Raw genomic sequence first — 26,142 nt, forward strand, 5'->3', positions numbered from 1 at the left:
GACGTGAACAGAGTTGTTTGGAAAGATCATGTGCTTGCAGAAGACAATGAGCCAAGAGTTGATTGAGTTAAAGCGATTATGTTAGTGAAGGCAGAAGAAAATGAAGAAGTGTGATTGGGTGACATTAAGTGAACCAGGTAGAACACTCCAGTGCCTGACGTATTAGTGAAGAGTGATTAGTGAAGGTAGTAAGATAATGGAAGACCTGGGCGAGTAAAAGCCAGAGCAGAGAGCAATGAAATAGAAGACCATATAGACTTACCCGAGACGATGCCAATAAAGAACTAGGAGCCTGTGATAATGAATGACAGAACAATTAAAACACAGAAAATTAAGGTGAAATGTAGAAGAGTGCTGTTCACTGTGGTAAAAATGCTGGCATTGCCACACTAGCAAGGGAAAGGCAGGGATTCTTGCCATTATTGTTTTAACAGTTTCTGTATTTCTTTATTTTCCATGTAATAATGTTTAAAAGGGAGTACAATTGTTAATATTATTTGTTAGTACTGACCTTATCACCAATTTAAGACACTGCAAAACAATATCACCATTATACACCATTAAAGTTTGCCTTAAATGATCATACAAATATCAAGGACTGAAATTTGAGTTACAGGAAACAGGAGTCCTTTAAATTTTAGTAATTTCAAAATCTGGCTCCGTGCCCTTTTTGAAGCATTCAGGTGGCAGCATGTTCATTGTCATTTATTTCCATCACACACATGAATTGTTTTAAGAAGTTTGGGGACATAACAGCCTTGAACAACCCTGAAAGAGTAAGCAGTATAGATGTATATAGTTAGAGCTTGAATGGCCCATTGACAGCAGTGTTCATCTTAACAGAATGTTTTTCAAAATCATTGTCAAGCGCTTTATTGTGCTATGTGATTGGTGAATAAGCACCTTAGGATTTTTGAAATATTAAAATACAGATCTTTCTGTATACTTCATCGTGGCTGCTGTCCGTGTTTCTATACTTCATTTATTGCTCAAAGCTGAATATCAGAAGTATTGAATTGTTTCAGGATGCCTCAGCTCCAAACCATCGAGAATTAATACATCTTATTTCAGGACCACATTCTGTCTTCTTGTAGGAAATGTAAGCAGGAGGGATCAGCATAAAATAAATTAAATCAAATCTAATTGGTGGCTGAAGTAATTTTTCTAGTGGGTCCAACTCTTATTTCCAAACTTATGTGTGAATGCCTGTGGGACTAAGTAAGGTAAAAAGGTCTATGCTAGGAAATTGGGAAATGTTAGCATTTGGTAATTGGGCTTTGTATAATATACTGTACAAAGTGATTCATATACTTTAGAAATATTTTTAATGGCTATAAATTTGTGGAGCCACATAGGCAGTGACTGTAAAGCTGGCAATCAGGGCATGACACCATGGTGGCACATTGGCATCCTGGCCAGTGCTTTTGCCTCACAGCTCTTGGGTCCTGGGTTCGATTCCAGTTTGGCGTGCCATCTGTGTGGGTTTGTATATTGCCTCTGCATTCGTGGCTTTTCTCCAGATGCTTCGGTTTCCTCCCAAAGTCCAAAGACATGCTGTCTAGGTGAATTGATGTTCAGTGTGCTCTGCTGGACCTCGTCCGAGGTGTAGTCCTACCTTGTGTCCTGAACCTGCCGTGTTAGGCGCACTATGACCCCCTTAAGGATAAAAGTGTTACTGAAAATGGGTGGATGACACCACCTCTCACTTTCATTCTCTCCCTATTTCATCTCTGCTAATGCATTGAGAGCTAAAAGGCTTGTGTAGGGCAAAAATAACTGTCTTTTTATTCAGCTGATAATTCATCAGTATAATTCATCAGCATCTGTCGTGGTTATTACACAGTTTACATTTTTGTTGAGGAATCTCGCTCCACCTTCTATTTGATTCTCCTTTAAGGAGTATTTTGGTGCCACAGTGGTATTTGCACTAGTATTGCGTCTGCCAGCAGGATTAAACAGAGAGTATCCAGGCCCTCTGAGTGCCTCATTTGAGTGCAAACTGTGCCCTGTAGCCTGGAAACAGCTGGCTTGAGCCCTGGCTGTGCTTCTGACTGACATGACTTGGGAAGGAGCTCTGAAGGGGCTGTGCACGGTCAGCTCCATCACTGCCCAAGGTTGGGTGGTCTGAGCATGGCACTGGGGGCTTCAGGTGCTCATGTGTACCAGCTACCGCTGAAATGAGTTGTTCTGAAATGAGAGCTCCTCTGTGTATGCTTGGGCCCAGGGGTGGGAGGGGTGGGGTCAGACTTTTTTAAATGCACACGTTGAGACGAATTGAGAAGGTTGCCTTCTGGCTGGTACTGAGATTCTGGCACTGGGCTGGGGTGAGTGGTATGAGCCCACGATGGCAAATTCTTAAAAAGCTTAGGTATAGATAGATAATACTTTATTAATCCCATAGGGAAATTGATGTAAACCCATTTTTCAGGACACTCTCTCTCCATTCTTCTGTTCCAGTGGAACTGTCAACTGTCAACAATTAAACCGTTATTTGGAGTAATGCTTTGGTGAATTAAACTATTTTGTTTGAGAGGTTATATTCTGTTTAAAAAAAAGAATTCCAGTGGTGATTTAAAGTAAATGTGTGACAGCTGAGCGAGAACAGAAAATGGCAGACTCCGCACATCTCCAGTTGAGGTGCGGGGAGGCGCTGACCCGCCAGCTGTCTGACAGGCAGCTGTAATTCGCAGGAGACTCTGCAGGCCATCGCAGAGGTGGAGCAGCAGAAGCGCAAGGAAGAGGAGGAGGTGGACCGGCAGCTGCTGCTAGCTGAGCATCGCAGGGAGCAGGAGAGACAGCTGGAGGAGGAGCGCAGGCAGGAGGTGCAGGACAAGGTCAAGGCCGTCGAAGGTAAGGGAGGCTTCCTCCTCTCGTCCAGCCGCGCTCAATGACGGTGTCAGCCCCCTCGCGCTGAAAAGCAGTTCATTTCAATTAGTATGGCCCTGTCCTGCTGTCCAGTGACAGTTGAAGTGCAGCACTTGGCCAGGTGGGTGACAGAAATGGACGGTGGCAGCTATCGGCAGTCTCCTCATGAATCTTGCAGGACGGTGTCTTCTGTTGGGGTGTTGCTGCTTAAAGGGACAGCTCCCATTTGATCCTTTTTGGGCTGCACTCTGCTTTAATCTACATTTATCATCCAGTTTATATTATTCTTTGTTGCTTTCAAAAAATACCATAAGACTTCTGGTGCATACGTTTGTGTGAAAAATGGTCTAAAACTGTAGCCTAAGTACGTGGTCAAACCCATTGGTGTACCTATTACCATGTATAGAGATGTCAAAAAACGATCTAATTCAGTGACAGGTGCTTTAAAGTTTCATATTATAGTATGTGTAATGAAAGTGACTAATTTCATCTGATTTATTTAGAGTTTTTGCTCTTCTTCAGGTCTATAGTGGGAGTACAGGCCCATCTCCTGGGCTCCAAATAGTACTTTGGCAGTCAACGTACTCTTTGAGCTGGTGGTCAGATGGCAATACAGACCATTTAGTAGTATTTTTAGTTTTTTCACAATTTAAACAACTTTCCTCCCCTTCCCTTTTGGCTGCTCTAGTTCAATTTCTGCCTGCAAGGTGCTCGTTAATCAGCACCAACTCATGCAGCTGCTTTGCAGTTGTAACTCTCATTTACTTACACTGGGGTTATTCTAAACCACTTCCGAAAAGCATAATCCAAATAATCCTTGAGTACAGCACTAACGGAAGTAATTGAATCAATCAGTAAGCTTTCTGGATAGAGACAGAACACTTAGCTGCTTTTAATATGGTTAAAATTCAGATAAATGCTTCATAAATAAGAAAAGCAAGAACAAACTGAAGATAGAAAAGGAAATTAATGTTGGATACCACTTGGGAAAGACAATTCTACATGGATTAAGCCCAGGGCAAGTGATTTATTGCTTTGCTTTTGAATAATGCATTAGTCAGCTGTTTGCCTTCCCCATGGCTCTCTTTGTATGAATCATGTATGGGATGTTATTAGCAATGTTCAGACTTGTTAATCACCAGCATGTTACCACTTCCAGTGGACTTCAGATGTCATCAGTCAGGGGTTAATTAGCTTCTTATTCAGCATGTCAGTAAGAAGCCCCTTATTAATATGTCTTAGATGAGGAACAAGGCCCAGGTAGTATATTACGGGTCAGTTGTACGATCTCTTTTATGACCCATCATTTTCTAATTGGTGATGAGCTGTCCGATGTCCAGAACTGAATTTCCTTAAACAATATCCATTTTAACCATGTATGGAGAAGATGTATATTCAGAACTCTTCATTCTCTGGTTCATGTTGACTGGGTTTTGTTTCAGTATGTGTCACAGGTTAACAAATAGGTTTTGGAAAGCAGTGAATGAAACTCGCCCATAATGGAGAGATCTCTTACTGGATTTTGGTAGTTGGTCTAGATATCATATTGTTGTCATTCCGTAACAAATATACAATTTTTTTTCAGTAGTTTATTTAAAAATGTCTGCTCTGAACTGTGTCACTGTCACTGGAACAGTTCATGCCAAATTCAGAATTGTTCTTTTTTGAGTCCTGTGACCTTAATGTCCATGATACTTCTGCTTGGTCACAGTTAGTATCTGATATACTGATTTAAATTTAAATGCATTTTCTTTCTAAAACAGACACATTCCTCAGAATCTGTCACAGCTGTATGTCCCAGTCATCGTCTTTGTTCTTGTGACTCTTGTGAAGAGCAGGTGTTCTCAATAACTTGACGGAGGTGGTTCCCCCAAGGACCTGTCAACACTGGGTAGTAACCCGCCAGGGGTGGTGGTCTCCCTGTCTGTGTTGTTTCAGAGCGGGCCAGGAGGAGGAAGATGAGGGAGGAGAAGGCCTGGTTGCTGTCCCAAGGAAAAGATCTACCCCCAGAACTCCTCAGCCTGGATTCCCATTCACCTGTCAGGAGAGCCAGGAAAACCAAAGAATTGTAAGCCCCCAGCCCATCTTACCACACCATCTCAGACAGGACATTGGCTCATAACGTTAAATCCAGAAGTACTCAACTCCACTGAAGTAGCCCAGGTCTAACTGGAGGGTTCCTCCGCGTCTTTCTTTTTCTATTTTTCAAGGCACAAAATCTTCACGTTTTTTCAAGAAATTATGCTGCACCGTGCATGTTAATTCTTCCAGATGCGCAGGCTTCACAAGTACCATGCATTAGAGAGCACTGAGCTACTTTCTTTCACCGAGATGCTTTTCATTGGAAACTCTCGTCTAGGGGGATCCACTCGAGGGAGAAACAGGGACACAGATTATGCTTTAATGGGAAATTTATTTCAAAGCAAAAATCAATTGTAGATCAAACCGAACTGCAGTTAGGAGCATGTTAGATCACAGTTTAATAATCCAGTGCTCCCAGACATGTCTGCAGTGCCAGACTGACGATTGCAAACTCAGCCCCCTAAGAGCTGCTTCCTGAGGCTGAAAAGATGCCTCCCACTGATACAGGAAGGAGAGGTACTTGTACTGACGTGTTCTGGTGCGTTGCCCCCGTGGCCACATCTGTGTGGAAACAGCCTCAAAGAAGAAAAGAAAGTATCTGTTTAGGCTCATGAAACTGCACCAAGAGGACTGATTTTTTTTATGTTGTAATTTTGTTTTGGACTGAACTTCCCCTTTTGAGTCCATTAAAGTGAGTTAAAATCGGAGTGACTTTTTACAGTTTTATTTGTTCAGTTTTGCTGAACTGTTTTTTGCTGTTCAGTTTTGTTTGTTAGCAGCAAACCTCAAACACTTTTAACTGAGACTAGTGCTTTGCAAGAAACACATTGTGCACCGGGTATTTACATATGATTTTAGAAACAGAGGTTAAGTTAGACAACTAATGTATCTTTACATGTGATTTCTTACAAACGTAATGTAGTTTATTTTGTTGGTCTCTCCTTAGATGTCAGTACTGGGCAGTAGCCATATTTAATCTCCATTAAGTGTGACTGTTTTTAGTTATCTGCAGCATAGAAGCAGCAAAATAATTTTATTTACTTTTTTAGTAATGAGAAAGTAAACGAGTCTATAATCTGAATCAAAGTGATTGTTTATTTAAATTGCAGAATATGTTACCACACGATAAACACCCACAAAGACAAAGCTTCCTTGTGTACATGATCTGAATTCATCAAAACTTTAGAGAGGGGAGCGTGCAGCTCGCAGAAGTACTGATTGTGTGTGTCTTTTCCAGCTTCGACATAGATGACGATTACACAGCTTTGTACAAAGGTAGGATCTGTGTCAGATTTCTTTTATTATTCATGTATTTAAACTGCCTCAGGCAGCTTCTGATGCAAACTGAAAGTGCTGGCCATGCCAGGATGGTTGATTCCTGAGTTTTTTTGCGTTTGTGCCATCCAGTTTTAGATGCTCTGAAGGCTCACAAGGATGTTTGGCCTTTCATGGAACCTGTTGATGAGTCCTATGCTCCAAATTACCATGAGATCATTGAGGTGAGTGCAGCAACGTCCAGTGAGGAAGAAGCCAAAGTTCTGCTCGTTCTGAGATGTAGAATTTTTTTTTTCCTTTCTTGTAGCATAGTTGTACAGAAAGTTGTTATGGTTAGAACAGCAGGCGGCCAATCCTGGTTCTAGAGAACCACTGTTCAAGTTCTAAAGGCTTGCCTCAGTTTTGAGTTTCATTCCACTTTGTAAGATAATGGATTCTTAAGAGAAAGGGATGTTGTGCCACCTGGACCAGGAAAGGGAATGATCAACCTCAAGATCTGCATAATCTTAATTTGTTTAACATTTAGCTCAGCCCTTTTGTGTCAGGCCTCTGTGACTGTTGTTTATGCCTTTCTTTTTTTTTTGTTTAGACGATGTGCTTCAGTAGTTTATTATTGCTGTACCAGGGCTGCTAGTCTAATCTGACAGGGCTCTGTAACAGCTAGTTTATGACCCGTCTAATTGCAGTTATGTCTTGAGAGAAAGGACTTGAAGATACCTGAGAGAAGCATTGTGTTCTGCCAAGATGATTCTCTTTTTTGTTTGCATTATGGATGTGGTTTCTGCATCGTGTTTATCGCTCCATAGGGAGGCAAATCTGCTTAGCTGTGTTAATGAGTCCGTCTGTCTCAGCGCTGTAGCTGATAAGTACATCTCAGTACTAATCATCTCCAAGGCATTCACAGTGTAGCACCACTGCATTTAGTCAAATGTAAATATTATGTGCTTAAAACCTGAAGTAGGAGTAAAGAAATGCTTCCATTTTTAGTCATTTGTGTTCCCTGGACACATTGTGTTAGAGACACTTATGGTATGATATTGTTGGGTCTGATATAAAAGCAGTGTATAAAGTCCAATTAAAAAACAGAAGCATTTCAGGGGAAAGCATCTTTTTTATAGAATCTGTTAAAACTAGGTCAGATAATTTAGTATGTACACAACTGTTTTTTCCTTTAAATATTTTCTGTATTTTATTTTAAATTCTAGCTTTGACTAAGGTTGAAAATTAAGAAAGAGCATATCCCTTCCTTGGTTTTGTGTGACCATTCAAGATCTTTTCTCTTAACTTTAATCTGTAAAAAAAGTAGTCCAAGTCCAAGTCTGGCAACACATTTTGGCACTTAAAAAGTGTGAGTGGAAGATGAGTATGATAACAATAGTTTTATGTGTTCTTTTCTTGCTTTCATCTATTTAAAATTAGAATGTCCTCCCCTCTTTAAATCTCCCAAAATTTCACACATACGCCTATAATTTATAAAGGAACAGTTTAGATATACAGTATGTTGAATCAGGTACAAACTTGCATTTTTTTCAAATGTAAGGTGTTGAGATTTGAAAAGGTAAATATAACTTTTTTAAAGCAGAATGATCTGTTGAAAGTTTTTTCCGAGTTAGTTCATAATTGCATCTTAAAAAGGATGCTTAAAATGTGTTTCTTTCTCTTGTTACAAGTTGTATATAGGGATTTATAAACACATCATGCAGTCCTGGACATTCGTCAAGAGTTTCATTGTTTTAATATTTTTCTTAGGTGTCATTTCACACTTTTCTAGACTGAAACCTAAACAGACAAGGGACAACTTGTAATTAAATTAATTAAATGTTTCTTAAGCCCAGGTGAAAGGCTGCCACTTTGTGCTGCATGTGATGATGTACCACAACCCTGTTTTAGCAGAAATTAAGAAGCAAGTACTTTATACACATGCAGTAATTATCCACTGACCAATACATTTCAGATCATGTATTCAACCTTAAAGTTGTAAAATGAACAGCATATTGATGTATTATTTAAATTTACCATTTCTTTTTCTTTTTCAGACCCCAATGGACCTGTCAACAATTGAAAAGAAGCTCAATGAAGGCCAGTACATTGCAAAGGATGAATTTGTCTCAGACGTGAAGCTCATGTTTGAAAATTGTCTGGAATACAATGGAGAAGATAGTGGTAAAAGTCTTTTATCTTTTTTTACTGAAAACCTCTCACTGTTGTGTTTAACAGTTTGCACAGTTGCCATTCCCCCATTACTTTTCCTGATGTACGTTAATAACCGTCCTTAGGGTTTCAGAGGCGAAAACAACTGAAAAGCTTTGTGTGGTTTTAACTGACTGCAGTAGATTAATGCACGAAACGAGACAAATTCTCTCTGCCCGCTTAGGGACATTATTATTATTGTTGGTATTGTTGTTGGTGGTGGTGTAGATATCATAATAAAAGATCATTAATTAGGCTGACTTCAAAGGCGTAAACTAAACTTTAGTGAGTTGTATTCGCAAGCACTACAGTTAATGACAGAAGTGTAGGAAGCTCTGTAGTGCAGTAAAAATACTTTTTTTTAGCAAAGAACCGTACTTTTGCTTTAACTGATGAACCAATAAATTGAACCAGAGATGATCCTGTTCCCAGAGAGACTGTTAAAAGCTCTTCCCTTACGGCGTTGCTGGCAATGAGTTGCATGAGTCAACAAACGGGAAATATGGGGACAGCAATGTGATCGACCCTTTAAATCTGTGAAAAAGAGGCCCCCTATAAGCAGAATATATTTGCTGTGGCTGGCCAGTGAGTCATCCCTGCTGTGGCTTGGTTGGTGATTTCAGAGATGCTGAACTGGCACTGATGGTCATAATAGAAGGGTGGAGGGCAGATGTGTAAGCAAAGGCTTCAGACCCCATTTGGAACTGGATGTCTGTACTTGGAAGGCACGGTCTACAAAAATCTTCAGTGAAGCTGCTTATACTGAAGGCCTGCTTGTCCAACGCCCAGTCAGCCCGAAACTGTTATCCTTAGGGTATGCGCACTTAGGGAAGTTAAAAAGCAGAATTCCTAATGTTTTTTTATCAAATCAAAAGCATGAACCACTTGGTTCTTTTATCTGTTACTTTAAGGGAGCTGCCAGAAGAATTCCAAGGGGATTTTCCTTGTTACTGCTCAAAGAGACCCTGCTTCTTTTATTAGTGCAAAAGAATGCCATGAAATAGCTTTTCATTCATTTAATTTTCTAGTTTAGTGTTATTTTATTAGTTTCAAATGTTTCAATGTGGTATTTCAGCATTGTTGGTGCTTAGGAGCTCTCTCTTGACAGACGAACCACAAGACATTCCATATTTTCTTAAGAAATAATTGTATGGGATATCTTTCCATGAGGTGCTCCTTAGGGAATGTCAGGCGGGTCAAAGGTTACATGGAGCATGTTGACCCAGCCATTGTGCAGTTAGCTTCCTCTGTCAGTTGGCTTGAGCTAAAAAAAGATTTGTGTGCCTCAACACCGAAGGGCTTGGATACACCATGTTCGTTCAGGACACATCCATTTTACCTGAACGAAGATCTTTCATACTTAATCTCATTTTCATTGTTTTCATCTCTACTTAGTGTTGTTTACTACTTATTTATTTGAAAATCTGAACTTTTATCAAAGCAGGCATGCACACTATGTTCTCAAAATTGCCCTTGTAGCATCTTATTTGACAAAGAAAAGTTCACAAACTTGTGTTTTGGCATATTATGCTTTTTTTACTTTTGTTTCCTGTTGGCGTAGAACAGAAAATATTCTTTTAATGCCATATTTTTCTGTATTTCATGGCTTTAAACAGAAATGTTAAAAGGTCAACAACTTAAGATCTGAGAAATGTGGCTTGTAGCCAAAATTAAATTACAGTGCAAGGGGGGGCTTTGTTGCATACCTTGCAGTTCAAAGGGTGTCACCTTCCAAGGAACGCTGTTGGACAAGCTAACCCAAAAATAAACTGGACCCTGTTGTTCCGACTGTCGACTGAGCAGCTCTTTTCCCTCCTTCTTCTCCAGAGTACACCAAGATGGCGGAGGCCCTGGAGCGCTGCTTTAACAAGGCCCTGCTCAAGCACTTCCCCTCGGAGGAGGGGGACACGGACGAAGAGTTCAAAGTCAGCGGCGAGGACAGGGAGCGGCGGGAGAGGCGCTGCAGCCGGTCCCAGCGCCCGGGGGGGCCCGAAGCCTTGACCCGGACCATGGAGCAGGTCCATCGCCGAAGGGTCCCCCACAACGGCAAGGGCCGAGCCCCCCCCGCAGAGGAGGAGAAGTGGAGACCAGCCTCCGAGCCCCTGCCGGCGGCCTGGGCCAACGGGCCCGCACACAGCCAGCCCTTCCCCTCTGGTCGGAGCGTCTCGGGGCCGGAGCAGAAGTCTCCCAGCTATCAGCCATGCCATCCGGTAGGCAGCGTTGTTCTGTCTCAGTGGTAACTCTGTAATCACCACGGTCCCACAGGAAAGGAGTCATTTTGTGTCAAAGGTTGTATACCCTCTAGTTCATCGTGCATTTATAATTTAGCTCGTGATCCAAAAAACACTCTGGTTTTATAGTGGTGTGACAGGATATAAGAATCTTTTTTTTTTTAAATCAAATCTGATCAACATGACAACCGGTGTATACCTTCTTCTTTGTTTTTGCATGGAAGATGACCTGATTAGTGCTAAAAGAAGATATTGCAATTTAATAATGATTGAAATATTAAATTAATTATTTTGTGTTAATATACTAAGCCAATTGCTTTGAATGAAAAATACGATGACTTCATGTACAGGATAATAAAATTCTGCATATAAACTAGAGAAAAAAATTAGCAGCATTTTTATTAGTCGGCTGTTAAGTTGTACAACATATGCATTTGGAGCTTAAGATGCAGATCTCCTTAGGCGTTTTGCTGTCATTTTTGTTGTCTGGTCTAATTTCTGTTGGTGTCAATGTCCTGTTAGCTGCAGAGACCCCCTGTTCCTGGGACATTTATCCACCGTCTTGCTCTGGATCCCCGGTTTCCTTATGCACCGCAGAGACCGCCTGAGCCGAGGTTGGGAGAACCAGCCCGACAGCACCTACCTCAGCAGTTCAACATTCAGGTAGGTTGGAGATCATCAGTCTCCTATATTTTATCTTCAACACCAGTGCTTTTTGCAGAGAAAAGCCACTCAGGTCTTTCTGTATCCTTCAGGTGAAGGTATTTGTTTTCAGCTAGGTGCTTACATGTGATCGCACTGACTGAACGCCTCTGTGGTTTCAGCCTTCTCCAGCAGCAAATGAGCATCTTGGTCCAAGGATGAGGGGTCCCGACTCCAAACTCCTGTCAGCGCCGCAGCAACAACCATCTTACATCGGTCCCACTCACGGCCCCTCGCTGGGGCCCCGTCCTGCAGCTCTGCAGTCCGGAGGCCTCTGCGGGCCCCCACCAGAGGGCAGCTTGTACCCCTCCCAGCAGCGGCCCGAAGGACTAGTCAGACCCCCTGGGGGAAGTGCTTTCACAGGGGCCGAGGTCCCGCCTCCCCAGAAGAGCATGTATGGCCACTTCCGGCACCCCACGGTCACACTGCCCCCCATGTGGTCGGGGATTAATGGCCTGGGGCAGGAAAGACCCCCGACACCCAGGCTGCAGGAGAACTCGAGTGGGCAGATGGTGCAACCCCCCTTCAACCCCAGCGTGGTCCACGGCCCAGCACCCGCAAAACACTGGCCAGATCAGCCGCCTGGTTGCCTACCTCACAATGGCCAGCCAGCAGGCCTGTACAGACTGCCCTCTGGGGCCAACTCCCCAGTACCGGGGGCGCCTCGGGGAGACTCCCTGCACCGCGTCCCCGCTCCTCCTCTCCCTCCCCAGGAGCACAGGACGCACTTGGGCTCCATGTTAGAGAGCCCCGAAATGATCGCCCTGCAGCAGCTCTCTGCCTCCTCCTGCTCCCCCGCAGGAACCTCCCCCCTCTCTCAGCACCTGGGAAACTATCAACAGCCCCCCTGGGCTCCACCTGCACCACAGGCCCCTCCACAGCCTCCCCCTCCCCCCGACATACAGCTGCTGAAGCCTGCCAAAGAGAACAGCGTGGAGAGCGAGAGCAGCCACCCCGAGGAACCTTTCAGGAAAGGTAATACTCTTCTGTTTCTGTCTGCCTTGGATTTTCATGTATATGTTTCTGCTCATCAGTAAAAGTGCCGTATAATCATATAAATTACCCTAGGAATAAGTGTTGCACTGTAATGGATGTCTCCTGAAGTATTTACCTCTCAAAGTATATGCTTGTATGTGTATATATACAGAAAAGAATAGAGGTGAATTTTATGTTGATAAGCACAAAGCAGCTTGTTTTTGTTTTTTTGGATAAGTCTCAGTCAACTTTGCACAGCAGGAAGGTGCAGTGTTTACCCATTTTCCTCTGCAGGCTTGCTCAGGCACTATCAGGTTGGTTGGGGACTGTTGATGGACAGTAATCTTCAAGTCTTACCTTAGATTTTCTATTGGATTCAAGTCAGGACTTAGGCCCAGTCTTGGACATTCACTTATGTTAATCCACTCCATTATAGTTTTGAAACATTGTCCTGTTGAAAAGTGAATTTTCATCGTAGTTCTAGGTCTTTAGTGGACTAAAGCTGGTTTACCTCTAACTTCTGGCACTGATTGGCAGTAGGCATAGTGCTGAATGGGTGATGTGCTATGTTTGGTTTGCTCCAGACACAATGCTTGGCATTTACACTAGAAAGTTCCAATTTTTGCAATATGTTTGCAGAATCACTTAAATGCTTTGTTTCAACTTCCATGCTGGATTTGAGATGTATTTTTTTCAGTACACTCAGGCCAGCTTTGTTTAGTGGCTGGGATAGTGTTAATTCTGGGACATTTTTTTCCCGTCTTAGTCATTTAACTCTACAGCTCTTTCAAAATGCTCTTTGGCCTCAGGATGGCATCCGTAACCAGTTCCCACCTTTCCTGGCTGCTCAGTTTGTAGAGATAGTCTAATAAGGACAGTGTCTGGGTAGTAGGATACACCTTCAACTTCTTAATGATCAATGGCTTAAAAGGGTCATTCGGTGCTTTTTGGAGTTTCTATATGCTTCTCCTGATCTGTGCCTTTCTACAGCTTTTATCCCTGTTTGATCTTCATGGTTGAATCTTTGCTTCACATTCAGCATTTGAGAAACGTTGTAGAAATGGCCATATATAAAGTATTATGATATCATCTGAACCACTGTTATTTCTCTGAGAGACCATTCATCTAATTGTTTGACTGGTCAAAGTAAATGTGCACCACTGTTATTAAGATTTACTATAGTAAAAGGGATGAATACATAGACAACTTAACTTCTTTCACCCATATATTGCTCTGTTGAGCATTTAAATTTTTAAGAAGTATCGGCTTTACCAATATGTCTGAGTTACTTGTTCCATACTCCCCCAACCCTCTTGGTACAGTAGTACCTCCTATTTATCAGTTTAGTTTTCACATAGTATTTCCTCTTGTATCCTTTGGATCATATTTGACAGTTTCTGGGCTGACTTTGTCAATGCCTTTAAAGATTTTAAAATACCGAATGTATCTGGTTGCTCTTCTGAACTGTTTCTAGAGCAGCAACATCTTTTTTGTAATATGGCGGCCAAAATTGTTGGATGTCATGTGAACTTTATCAAAAGCATTCTGAAAATCTAAATACATTATGTCATATGCCTTATGTGTCCATTATTGTTATTGCTTATTAGTCTTAACTGTTGGAAGAGGCACCTTCGGGAGGGGATTATTTGTGCAATATTTGTACACTATAAATAATTGCCAACTGCAGTCTGAACAATCAGTCTTACCCACTATTTAAAAAATGTACAGTAGCTGACGAATTTTTAATACATGATATATATACAGAATTAAGTATGCCAATAACATTGCCTTCATGTTATTCATCAATATGCATCAATATGTAAGCATCAATATGTAAGATTCTAAATACACTGTGTACATATACATTGTATTTAGCACATTTTATATTAATTGACAACAAAAGGTTGTTAGGTGGAGCTGTTGGCATATTTTTGGCAGATTAATTTGAGTGATGCAGGAATAAAACAGGTAAGACTTAGAATCCATCAAATGTGTCTATGATGAAGTATTTCCCTTCCTTATAAACTGTTCTGTCATTCATGAAATATTCAAGAGACCAGACTTGGGCCTTTTATTTCTTAGGCATTATTTCTGCCAGAGTTGGAGAAAGAAGGTACAATAATCGATACAGTGAGAGTCCCAGAAGAGCTCTGAGCAGTTTTATTTCTCTGCTCTTTCGGTGCAGCCTGAAGGCACATGATGAAGTCTTCATGTGCTGAAGCATGCAAGGACTTGAGTGTGAATGTTTTTAGAGGGCACACACAGCAAGCTAGGCACAAGCTGTACTTTTTGTTTAATAAATAATTTTATTTTCCTTTATCATAATAACCATCCCAAAGTCAACTATATAACCTGTTCAATGTGGATGTTTTATACGTAAATGAATAATGAGGGGTGGTTCAGTGGCACAGTGGTTAGCATTTGTGCCTCACACCACTGGGGCCCTGGGTTCAATCTTGGACCTGAGGTGCTATCTGTGTGGAATTTGTATGTTGTCCCTATGTTTAGTCCGGGTCCTTTGGTTTCCTCTCACATTGAAAGAAAATAATATTTTGCATGAAACCGATATTGTAGTATGGCGATCACACCACAGTAATTGTAAAATGCTGGTTTTTCTTAACGCCAAAAAGGCACTAATATTTTCCTGCTCTTTGTTCATTTAAAGGAATGACAGCATCTGAGCCAAAAATGGCTGAGCCCATTCAGCCTGTTCGAGTCACTCCGGCTCCAGGGGAGCAAGACAGGAAATCGGTCCCCAGCCCCACGGAGACCTCCAGCAGATCCTCAGGCGTGGGCATGCAGAGCCCTGACCAGGGTGCCAGTCAGGACAAAGGCCTGGCAGACCAGGTGCCTGTGCCGGGACACCCGCAGGGAACAGACACCTGTGTTGCAGCGCGCGAGTGCACGGCGGAACAGGGCCCCCCGGAGGCAAACGATCAAAAAACAAGTGAGCCCCCTGCCAAAGCGAAGCAGCCAGAACTAGCCCCAGAGAACCGGAAAGAAAACGACGGCAAACCAGACCCTAAACAGCACAGCGAATCCGAGATGAGGTCTCCTAACGGGTATTTTAAAGAGCAGTGCTTTAATTCTGGGACGGAGCATCTGTTGAGCGGCATGGCCCACAGAGGACCAGGGCCCTTGAACCCTGCCACGTCGCCTTACAGGCTTGCCCAGGAGAAGGGGGCCCCAGGCCAGTATAACAACATGACTGGGCCTAGACATACTATGTATGGAATGCCCTTGGGTAGGCCAATGCCTGTCCCCAATCGGCAGCATTTCCCTAACCAGGCCCTGCCTCAGGCCATGTCTCCTCACCAGGGCCCGGCCAGGTACCCCCAGTTTCACCAGCAGGGGTCAGCATATCCTTACCACATGGCCTCCCAGAACCCCCAAGGCGGCTCCAACATGTACCAGCAGTACCAGCAGCCACAGTACTTCCCCCAGCACCAAGGCAGCGGCGCAGGAGGTGGCTTCCCCACAGAGGAGTGGCCTAGACCACCTTATCAGCCTCGCCACCCTGCGCCCTCCGGCACCTACATGCCCATGGCCAGTGCCAACGTGAACGGAAGACTACGAGAAAGCAGCATGTCTCCTCAGGGCTCCGAGAGCTCGACAAGCAGCCTGGTCTCTCCAAACCCGCTGCCCGAAGGGACCAGAAGTAGCTCTGTGGAGATCAGGGAGGTTGCTACCCCAGTAAAGGCAGCGAGAATAGAAGAGGAGCCTGAAAGGCCGGAGAGTCCCAAAGAAATACTGGACCTGGACAGTCACAATGCAGCCACTCGGAGACGCAGCACCCAGTCTTTGCCTAATATGGCTGGGTTCATGTACGGCCCTCGTGCAGTGCACCCAGGGATGCAGGATGACGGCAGTGGTCCATCGCCCCACATGATGGCCCATTCTCCTTATCCTGCACATCCTTTCACTGCTAGCCCTTACCCACCTCAAAGGCCTCACCAGTTGATGCAAGCCATGCAGCACCCTCAGCACATGGGCTTCGCCCAGGGCCAGCCCAGAATGGCCATGTACAGGCACCCCGACGAGAGGATGGGCTACTTCCAGGGCATGATGGTCCAGCAGAGAATGACGGGGCCGGTGCCACAGCAGTACCTCCGCCCAGGGTGAGGACCAGACACCCATTCCCATTGTCACCCGTGTATTGGGACTAATGGGTTCAGGGGGCTACACTTACAGTGTCTACATCCTCTGTATTCAACTCTAATTTGATGTCTTCTCATTTATCTTAATGTTTAAGTTACTGAAGAATTTAGAAAGGTTAGGCTACACTCCAGTTTCCTCACAGTCCAGAAAAATGCTGTCCAGATTATTTGACGTCTATAATTGCCCCCTTCCCCCGTATATATGAGAGTGTTTGTCCTGCCACAGACTTATTCTCCGTCTAGGTCTGATGCCCTATGCCTGCAAAGCTAGGCTACAGTTCACGAAGCCTAGGCTACAGTTATACTTAGAAGGCCTGTAAAGTGGTTACTGAAAATGGATGGATGGAGAAAAAGTTAAAAATGAGAGGCCATTCAGCTCATGTTCCTCATTTAATTACTTGTAAGTGAATGATCCAAGAATCCAGATGGAAACAGCTTCAACAGTGTGGCTAGGGAGACCCCAGCAGCTCACTGTGCCTCGTGTTTTGTGTACTGAATATTCCTAAACAAGAAAACTATTATTCTGAATTTGAATATCTGAAACCATACACAGTGTGGTTTTACGTGTTTGTTTGCTTTTGTCTCATTCATATTTGGATGAAATGTGTCAGGGTTAGTTAGCCAGTAATTCCTTTTAGTGTGTAATAAAAGTTACTGGAGTTATAGTTCCTGGATAATAAAGACAGTCTGAACCTAGACTTATAATTACAAGTGCATACAACAGTGGTTTTACCTAAACTGACTGAACACAGTAGATGACCAGTCATTCCTCTACTGTGTCTGGAATTTATTATTCCAGTACATTATAAATTTAAAGATGAGATGCTTTTGCATCTGTAAACACTGATCATTTAAGTAACTTAAAGTTTTAACATCAAAGAAAACTGGGAGACACAGTAAGCGCGTCTTTTCATTTTATTGTTCATCGTTTTTTTTTTCCTGGATGCTTGCCGTCACTTGACTTGGTCTGATAGTTTGTTTTTTTCTCCCTTGGCTTATGATTCTTAGTTCAATGCGAGTCTGCTTTTACTGTGCACAGAACATAAGGGCTCAGGTAACAGGCTTTGTTCAAACACATGGCTCAAGTAAAAAAAATGTCAGATGCACAGCACCATCTAGTGGTCATGGTATGTCAGGATCCAATAGCAGTGAGATTTACTTAATAATAATAATTGCTTACACTTATATAGTGCTTTTCTGGACACTCTATTAAAAGCACTTTACAGGTAATGAGGATCCCTTACCACCTGGATGATGCGACAGCAGCCATAGTGCACCAGAACACTCACCCCACATCAGCTATCAGTGGGGAGGAGAGCCGAGTAATGAAGCCAATTCATAGATGGGGATTATTAGGAGGCCATGATTAGTAAAGGCCAATGGGAAATTTGGCCAGGATGCCAGGGTTACACCATACTCTTTTCGAGAAACACCCTGGGATTTTTAAAGACCACAGAGAGTCAGGACCTCGGTTTTACATCTCATCTGAAGGACGGTGCCTTTTTACACTATAGTGTCCCCATCACCAAACTTGGGCATTAGGACCCACATGGGCCGCAGGGTGAGCGCCACCTGCTGACCCCACTAACACCTCTTCCAGCAGCAACCTTAGTTTTTCCCTGGAGGTCTCCCATCCAGGTACTGACCAGTCTCATACCTGCTTAGCTTCAGTGGGTTGCCAGTTGTGAGTTGCAGAGTGATATGGCTGCTGATGAGACTTGTTATTTGAATCACCATGTGGGGACTATGCAAGTAGTGCTTTTATTTCTTACTTTACTCTCCAACCACCTCCACTGTCATACAGTGCTGAGCAAAGCCCTTTAAGTGGTCCTTGGTGAGTGAAGTCTTGCAGTTTTTACCAACATCACTGAAAACCTTTGCTTTCTACTAACGTGTCTCTACTAATCAGTTATTGTAAGTAAACAATTTGTAGCACAACAAACAATGGTGCAGCTACTGGGATGAATTCATTTAAGTGAATCTGCATTTTTCTGTCATTTAGACAGCAGATGGGAGTCCCCTTGACTGAAAACAGGGGGTCCACCAGCAAACAGGGAGTCTGAGCATAGCTGGCCCACCTTGGGAGAAGAGCAGGTGAGTTCATTTGGGAAGCAGTTCAGGTCATTCTATTAATAAGTCCTCAGACATTTGAGTATGTTCTGTTAATAAGCTTGAACCTTCAGCAAAAGGTTGGATGAGTTCAACAAAATGGGAATCTTTTTTTACAAAATTGAATAATTGCTTCCTAAAGTTTTTGTTCAGTGTTTTTTTTACGTTTTCACGAAAATGAAAATTGGTACAACTGCAAAGAGAATCGATGAACTGTGAAAGTATATCTTGTTTCAGAGAACAGAAAAACAATGGTTCAGGTGGGTAGCTGCATCAGCATGCGTAGGCTGCAAAGGAACAAGTAATAGGTTTATTCGATGCTGAAAAGAGAAGAAAGAAAACAACGTTTCGGCCGTGGAGCCTTTTTCAGGTGTGGAGAGAGAAACAATGCTGCCTAAAGCTTTCCTCAGAAAGTTTTCCTGAGTGAAATTCATCATTCCCCACAATGTTTAATTTTTAAATTGAAAAAAATTGAGGACTTGTACAGCTAATTCACAAATGGGTAGTTCACACTGGATGCTTTTTGTTCATCCATTTTTTGTAAATTTAGTGTCTGCACAGTACTCTTTCATTTTGTTCTCCAATATGTGCTAAGCAGGCAAATATAAATCACGTAACAGTTCTTAATGTTTTAGGAGCTTGTGGCTCCTTGCACTTGTTTTTAAAATCTATTTAATTGAAAATGTGTTCCCCGGAATATATTGGAACATATATTTTTGTAAGACATATAATTCTTATCAGGTTCCATTAAGGCAGCTCCTGGATCGTTCTTGCAGAATTCTGTATTCCTCATTATAGTGAATCCCAAATATATCTGTTGTTTATATCTGACTTACTGCTATTTTTCTTTTTCCCTAAGGTAGAAGAAGACTACAGCAAAAGAAACAGGTGTTCCTCACTCTTCAACCAGCAGTCTGACTTTGACTTTGGCAGCTAATGGCCATTCTCTTTTCTTTAAATGAATTTGTGAACTTGGTACCACGACATTTTGATGTGTTTTTTTATGTCTCTCGCTCTCAAACTGGCTAATTTCTCATGTAATTAGGAAGTTTTGAAAAAGGGATAAAGTCCTGCTACTTGGTCAGCTCTGCAGAGTGGCACGAGGGCAGGGGTTAGGGGTTAGCTAAATCGTTGGCCACCATCGTGCTTCAGTTCCTGTCACTGAAGGACGTGTGTCACATGCAGCCACACCATCTCTCGAGGACGAAAATTTTCATTCACGGATGTCTGCTCCGTGGTCCCAGTTTCTCTTTTAAAGAGAAATGTAAAGGCCCTTACGTGGAGGGGAAGCTGGAGCACTGCTATTTCTGGACCCGTCAGCTCACACCTGGCGAAACTGCTGCTCTGGCACAAGGCCTGTGGGAGTATCTGCTGTAACACGAATGGCGATAATTCGTACCTCACTGGAGGGATGACCAGAAAGAGGTTACTCAAATTGTTTTCTCTTTTTTGTTTTGTTTCTTACAAAACCTTTATTAACTCAGGTGTAGAAAAGAAGGTTCTTTAAACTGTAGAAATGTTTGAGCGGTTTAGAAACCAGTTTACAGAAATTACAGTTGCCTTTTTTTTTTCTTCCTTTGAATGTACTTGTAAATAGATGTAGCAATACAGGAAAGGAGCACTGTTAAAAATAGTCAGAGACCACTGCAGTTCAGTTTGTATGGATCATCCATTGTTTTTGTCAGTGAAGATACTGGAAACCTATATCAAGAGTGGGCAGGGCTGGAACAGTGTTCTGCCAACTGCTCAGTATAGAGCAGCTTGGTCAGGTCCTGGTACAGGAATTTGTCTCCTTATATACTGCCTTTACTGTGAAGATGTATTTATTCCTCTGATCTACGAAGAGCTTCGCAGCTCTTTTATTGTGCACTGGATTATAGTAGCCAAATACTGGATGGGTGGCCTCAGACGTAACCGTCTATATGTGGGACCATAAAAGCATTCATCTTAATGGTGGAATTCAGTATCTGTGAACTGATGTGCATTTTCAGTTGGAAGGACCTTGAATGTTTAATGACGCATAACTGGCATCATCAGCTGTGAGCAATTTGCCTTAATATCCACACTGTCATAACGCACAGATATACACATGAGGGATGCGTTTGTTTATAGTCAAAGGCCGCTTTGTCCTACTCCACTGATGATAAAAGACAGGAGGAATTGTAAATTCCTGCAGGTATTTAAGAAAGCGCTCTGTGGTTGTCACCTAGTCAGTTCTGCACTCTGCTTTGACAGTACATTTTAATGTTCTTAACTTGTAAAAGATCAAATTAAGCACCTGAAAGGGTTATTAAATTAACTGTGATCACTAAGGCTAGTTTGCTTTTTTAAAATCTTTATGAATTCATTTGACATGCTGTACATGAAGTAGTATACTGTAGTGTAGATTCCTTTCCTTTACGTGTTATTTCACATTTGCATGTTTAAATGTAAAAAATATTTCTTCAAATAAGGAAAATCCCCAACAGGAGATTAACTGTTTGCTCAGGGTGAATGTATAACAGTATTTTAATACGGGTATTTTTTAAATTACTTATTTGAAGGACATTATAAATGAATTTTCTGCTATGATGGACATATGTCACACTTCCTGTCGTTTCCCTTTGAAAGTTGATTAAACTGCTCTAATAAATGCTAACTCTTGCCAAGTTATTTTAATCCCTTGCTTATTTTTTTGTTTGAAACCTGCCTCTTGCTGAACTACATTAGGCTCCATAGGTTTCTCGATCTCACTGAAAACGTGGGTGATCCATTTGAGTCATGTAAAAATGTATTTGGTTTGTACTGAAATATTAAGTATTTAGTTTGGTAATTTGAGTTAGTACTGTTTTAAATCTTCAAGCTTTATTCTTTTAATGTTTTTTTAATTTAGTATTTGGAAACCTGTTTATATTTACAGCTGTACTTTTTTGTATATATCTTCTATATCTTCGTTTTATATGTAAAAAAAATGTTGATGTGACCCCACATGTGCAGATGATGCAAATTTGACAAACCATTCACTTCTTCATTTTCAAACAATAGTTGCATCAATGTCACTGGAGATTTTTAATGCTTTCTCCTTTAATGGAGTGTTAAGTACTCCTTTTGAAACTTCAGACTTATGATTGTTTTTTCAGGCTTTCGACAGTACTGTACAAACACTATATATGCTTGTTACCCAGATTACATTAATGACATCCTGCTTAGATATCTTACTGGTGTATTACCCTTCCCCATTTTTCTGTATTGTTCAGATCTCATTTTCCTTAACTACCTTACTGCTGGACCCTGGCCATTCTTTAGACTGAAACATGGGGTTTTGTTATTGAAAGAATAGCAAACTACCTCAGGATGTTTCTTCCAGACATTGGATCTGCTGTTTTGTGTCTCTAAATGCATGCTCAGAGTGCACACTACATTGAATTTTGTCTTGGATTCTTCAGTTATCGAGGTAAATTAAAACTTTGGTTTACCTGGAGGGTGATGAAAGACCTTGAAAAAACCAATGACTTTCCAGGGGGAAAAAAATGAAGTGTTTTTCAGTGAAACAAAGTGCCAAATGAGAAGGCACAAAAGAGTAAAGGGTGATCAACACACTTTTTCCCTGTGGAGTGGCTTTTTGACAGGTTTTGACAAGTCAGGTGGGCTTTTAAATGCAGAAATGTGACCAATGTTAAGGGGTGGCCCATGGAGACTATTGAATACTGTAGTCATTATCAGCTTTTCATCCCATAGGATCCCAAAGCTCTGCTTATAGGGGGACCCCACTTCACCCACAAGTAAAGTCCAGCACCCACCTTGTTGATTTGCCATCAGGAGAAGACAAAATATTAATTTAATAATTTAATTAGGAGGAAAATGTAGGTTGACCAAACAGATCAGACCTATAAAGGCATTTATTGAATAGCAATGTAGGGAAATAGGTGAGACCATTGCTAAGCATTTTGGTCCATTTTGGCTTTTGTAAGCTCCAGGTTCTTCGATAACCCAATACCAAATGCTATATATATATATTAGAATTTCCTCTATATTGAACACACATGCATTAACAGGAATGTGACTTGAAAACAGTTTCATGCTTTACTGTTTCTTCAGTACAGTTTTTGCAAAAGCCTCCAGCTAGGTCAGTTGATCACATGATGGATGTAATGCAAATCTCATGTTTTCCTGTGAGTTGTCTGTTGTAAACAGGAGGATAGATGGCCTGTTTCTATTAAAGATTATAAATAGAACACAGTCAAAATTAACCTCTGAATGGAATCAGAGCTAAGTGGTGCTATGCTTGGCTGATCTTAACCTTGCATTGAGAGTATTCATGGTGTGAAGGGTAAAGGACCCCTGTGAACACTGACCAATGGAAAAGGAAAGCTGGGGAAATGATGGCATCATACACTAGCTTTACCATGCTGTTGCTTTGTTCTAATGAAAGAATGGTTGTCCTACATATGACAGAAGGGTTTTCTGAGGGGGGATAAACTATATCAGTGCAACCACATGTACTTCGTCATGTGAAGAGAATTAAAAAATAAACATTTTAAAGTTCTGAGGCAATGGCGTTGGTGTTTTAAAGTTCAGTGCAGGTTAGAACCAAAAGCATTGTCACATGTAAAAGACTGCAGCTGGAGTTTTCTGTGCAGATCTAAAATGCTTCCAGAATATTTTTGCCTTTTATATTTATATGGGTTTATTTTGTGCTGGGCTTGAGTCCTATCGTGACTTTGGATTCTGCTATGCAATATTAAGGTCACCTTACATGAGTGCATGACCTCTTCTGTCATATTTGTTAATATTTTGATACGGAAGATGTTATCTATCCCACAGAGCCGACTTTTAAAGCCCTTGTATTTCCGTAGGTAAAACCAAACAGTTTACCATGTTTTAAAAAATCTATAAAGATACTCAAATGCCTGACATATTCAACTGTGAAACCTCCCCCTCTTTTCAATGTGTGTTGTTTATGGAGTGACATCTGAAGGTCATGAAAGAGAACATTTTACATCTCTGCAGTGTGATAGAGTTGTTGATTTTCTGACTTTGTTCCTTATGCATTAGTTTCACAGCATGGCAGTTCTAATTGTACAGCCACTATTGTGCATTGGCAGTTGGATGGTTCTCATGATGTAGTTTTGTTTTGGCATTTTATTCATTTTATAATTCATAGCCGATAGCATATTTTAGCAGACTGTTCTATGCATACCTGTCAGGGATATTGGAACGGTACTGAATAAGAATCCCTTAGTGACTATCCTGGTATACTGCAATTCCAATAAGGATGTGTTTAAATAGGAGGTATTCAGCTTACTGGAACTGGATGGCTCTCGTGGTTTGCATGAGAGGAATATTGAAAACCACCCCTGGACAAATTTAAACACTGCACCCATTTGTGACACACCACTGAAATCTATAGACAGGTTCTTCTGCCATGGTCTTAAAGAACACCAGGTCATTTTGGCAGTGTTAGCAGAACTGGATGTTCTTCCAACATCTGTCACAGCTAGCAGATAAACTACTGAAGGCTCATTTGGTGCCTGTCTGCCTGGTTTGACTCTAACATCCAAAGCCATTTTCTTTTTGGGCAGGGTAATATCTAAAGCCTTTTGCTATGGGCAGCACAAATCTGAAGTGAAAGTGCTTCAGAGAAACATGGAAAGTTTCTTAATGTACCATGAAACTATCGCAGCAAGATTTTTTTGCCAGCCCTACATAGTTGCTTATCCGGAGTCTGAATTTCAGCAACTCCCAGTAGAAGAAAATCAAATATGATAGAAGTGAAAGAACATAGCTGTCACCAGCAATAGAATGCATTTTTCCATATTTTATGTTTGAAGACATCATAACAGTGGTTGGCCTAATTATCAATTTTTGAATATATAGCCGATTAGGATCGATATTGAAAGAGACATCCAACAAGATTGCTGAACAGTGAAAAATAAGCCAAGGCAAGGAAGTGCCTTGTAATGATTGCTTCATTCTGAAGCAAGAGAACATTCTTCATCCAAATTCAAAGTCACAAAAGGGACTTATAGCTTCTTTTCTAAAGCTCTAGTGTGTTTTAAAATGATAAAAAAGCAAGAATTACTAAAATACCTTCAAAATGTTTTGAGTTGCTTGGCAGGAACTAAGAGTAATTTTACTGGATAACCTTAAAAAATAATCAGCCACGATCCTAAGTGGAGTTTAAAAAGTGGAAAAGGATGTTTCTTGTGGTGTAAATGATTTCTTTTATCAATGTGTAAGAGCTGGATTTTCTGAAAATGATTGTCTACAAGAAGGAGAGTCCACTTCTGGTCCCGAAGAGCTTATGTGACTGTAGATTTGCTGTATTTCTTTATAGCAGCAGTGCCTGCGGAGCTGGGAGAGGCTGTTACACTGCTCCAGTTAAGCCAGTAGCCAGCTGGTCTAGCTCATTAAGAGCAGAGTTGGATTGAAAGCCTGCAGATACCCTAGTTCTCCAGGACAAAGACTGGATCCCCCTGGTCCAGGGGTTCAGATTAAACAGGGCTTGCATAGCAGTTAAGTGCTTTGCTGCAATTAAGTTTATACTTAATTATTCAACTTTCTCCCATATGACATAAAGGTGAAGGTGAAGACTTCAAGTTCTTTTGTGTTGGGTATACTGTTCATAAGTTAACTTGAACAGGACTGTGAAATTAATTTAAATTAGTTACTTGAATGCAGAGTATACCTCAGTATTTTATATATTAGTAGGAGAAAATGTTATTTCACTTGATACAGTGCATATGATTTCCTGAGATATCTTCACAATTAGTGTTTTGGCAAAAATATGAAAGGTTCCTCAGCCTGTACTACAAAGCTTTTTTCTACCATGTAGTTGCAATTATAGATTAACTATAATGGGGATGATGGTGGGGGTGTTCTACCAATGCTGTTGGTGTAGATGCACTCATGCATACGAAGGATTAATTTGCCTTCAGTCTCAGTAGTAGTTTTAAAAAGATCCACCTTGTGGATTGACCTCATCTCGGAGCCTTTGGTGTGAACTAGTCCAAGTCATTGCTCTCTTCTGTCTTCCAGTGTGTCTGCACTAGTGAAAACCGGTTAACTAGATTGGAGTTAATGTGAAGCATATTTATTTGTACTTTACATTTTGTATATTTTGACTTTTATAATATAAATGTAATGTCTTGTTGTTTGGTAACAGTTGACACCTCAATAGTGTGATGGAAGAAATGTTATTTCATTTTTTTTTTAACTGTGAAGTTTACATATGTTGTTACCTGACTGACATAGATTATTTTGGAAATGAACTGAAGTATTTTCGATACTGTACATTTCTTAGAATAAACAAGTTTTTCCTGTGATGTTTTGGTTTTATTTATGCATTTGTGCTCTTCCCTGTCCTTGATTCTCTCTCACCCCTCTTTGTTATTTTGTTCCTTGTTATGTTCAGTAGATCAGCGGAGTTATACTTTTTACAAAGAAGGTCCTGAGAGGCCTGTTTCACAGACACACACTGCGCCTGTTTCACAGGGAGAGACATGACTGTGACATCACAGCTAGTAACTTTATGGATATATGGTGTTTGAGACAGGTACCCTCCCATTTAATAAGAA

General features: G+C 41.5%; 1 protein-coding gene across 2 annotated transcripts in view; it reads left to right on the top strand.

Moving 5' to 3' along the window:
* cecr2 (CECR2 histone acetyl-lysine reader) overlaps positions 1–25,890 on the top strand; it is an 82,071-nt gene extending 56,181 nt beyond the window's left edge. For both annotated transcript variants that reach the window (XM_088646867.1, XM_088646868.1), the window contains 11 exons: positions 2,691–2,850; positions 4,804–4,933; positions 6,185–6,222; positions 6,355–6,446; positions 8,259–8,385; positions 10,240–10,622; positions 11,166–11,306; positions 11,468–12,320; positions 14,986–16,438; positions 18,480–18,571; positions 19,446–25,890. In XM_088646867.1, the coding sequence (XP_088502993.1) occupies positions 2,691–2,850; positions 4,804–4,933; positions 6,185–6,222; positions 6,355–6,446; positions 8,259–8,385; positions 10,240–10,622; positions 11,166–11,306; positions 11,468–12,320; positions 14,986–16,438; positions 18,480–18,540 (3,438 nt within the window). In that variant the 3' untranslated portion in view covers positions 18,541–18,571; positions 19,446–25,890. The remainder of the gene's footprint in view (positions 1–2,690; positions 2,851–4,803; positions 4,934–6,184; positions 6,223–6,354; positions 6,447–8,258; positions 8,386–10,239; positions 10,623–11,165; positions 11,307–11,467; positions 12,321–14,985; positions 16,439–18,479; positions 18,572–19,445) is intronic.
* Positions 25,891–26,142: the final 252 nt, after the last annotated feature.

This window comes from Lepisosteus platostomus, chromosome 9 (genome assembly GCF_059453375.1).
Source record: "Lepisosteus platostomus isolate fLepPlt1 chromosome 9, fLepPlt1.hap1, whole genome shotgun sequence".
NCBI classification, from domain to species: Eukaryota; Metazoa; Chordata; class Actinopteri; order Semionotiformes; family Lepisosteidae; genus Lepisosteus; species Lepisosteus platostomus.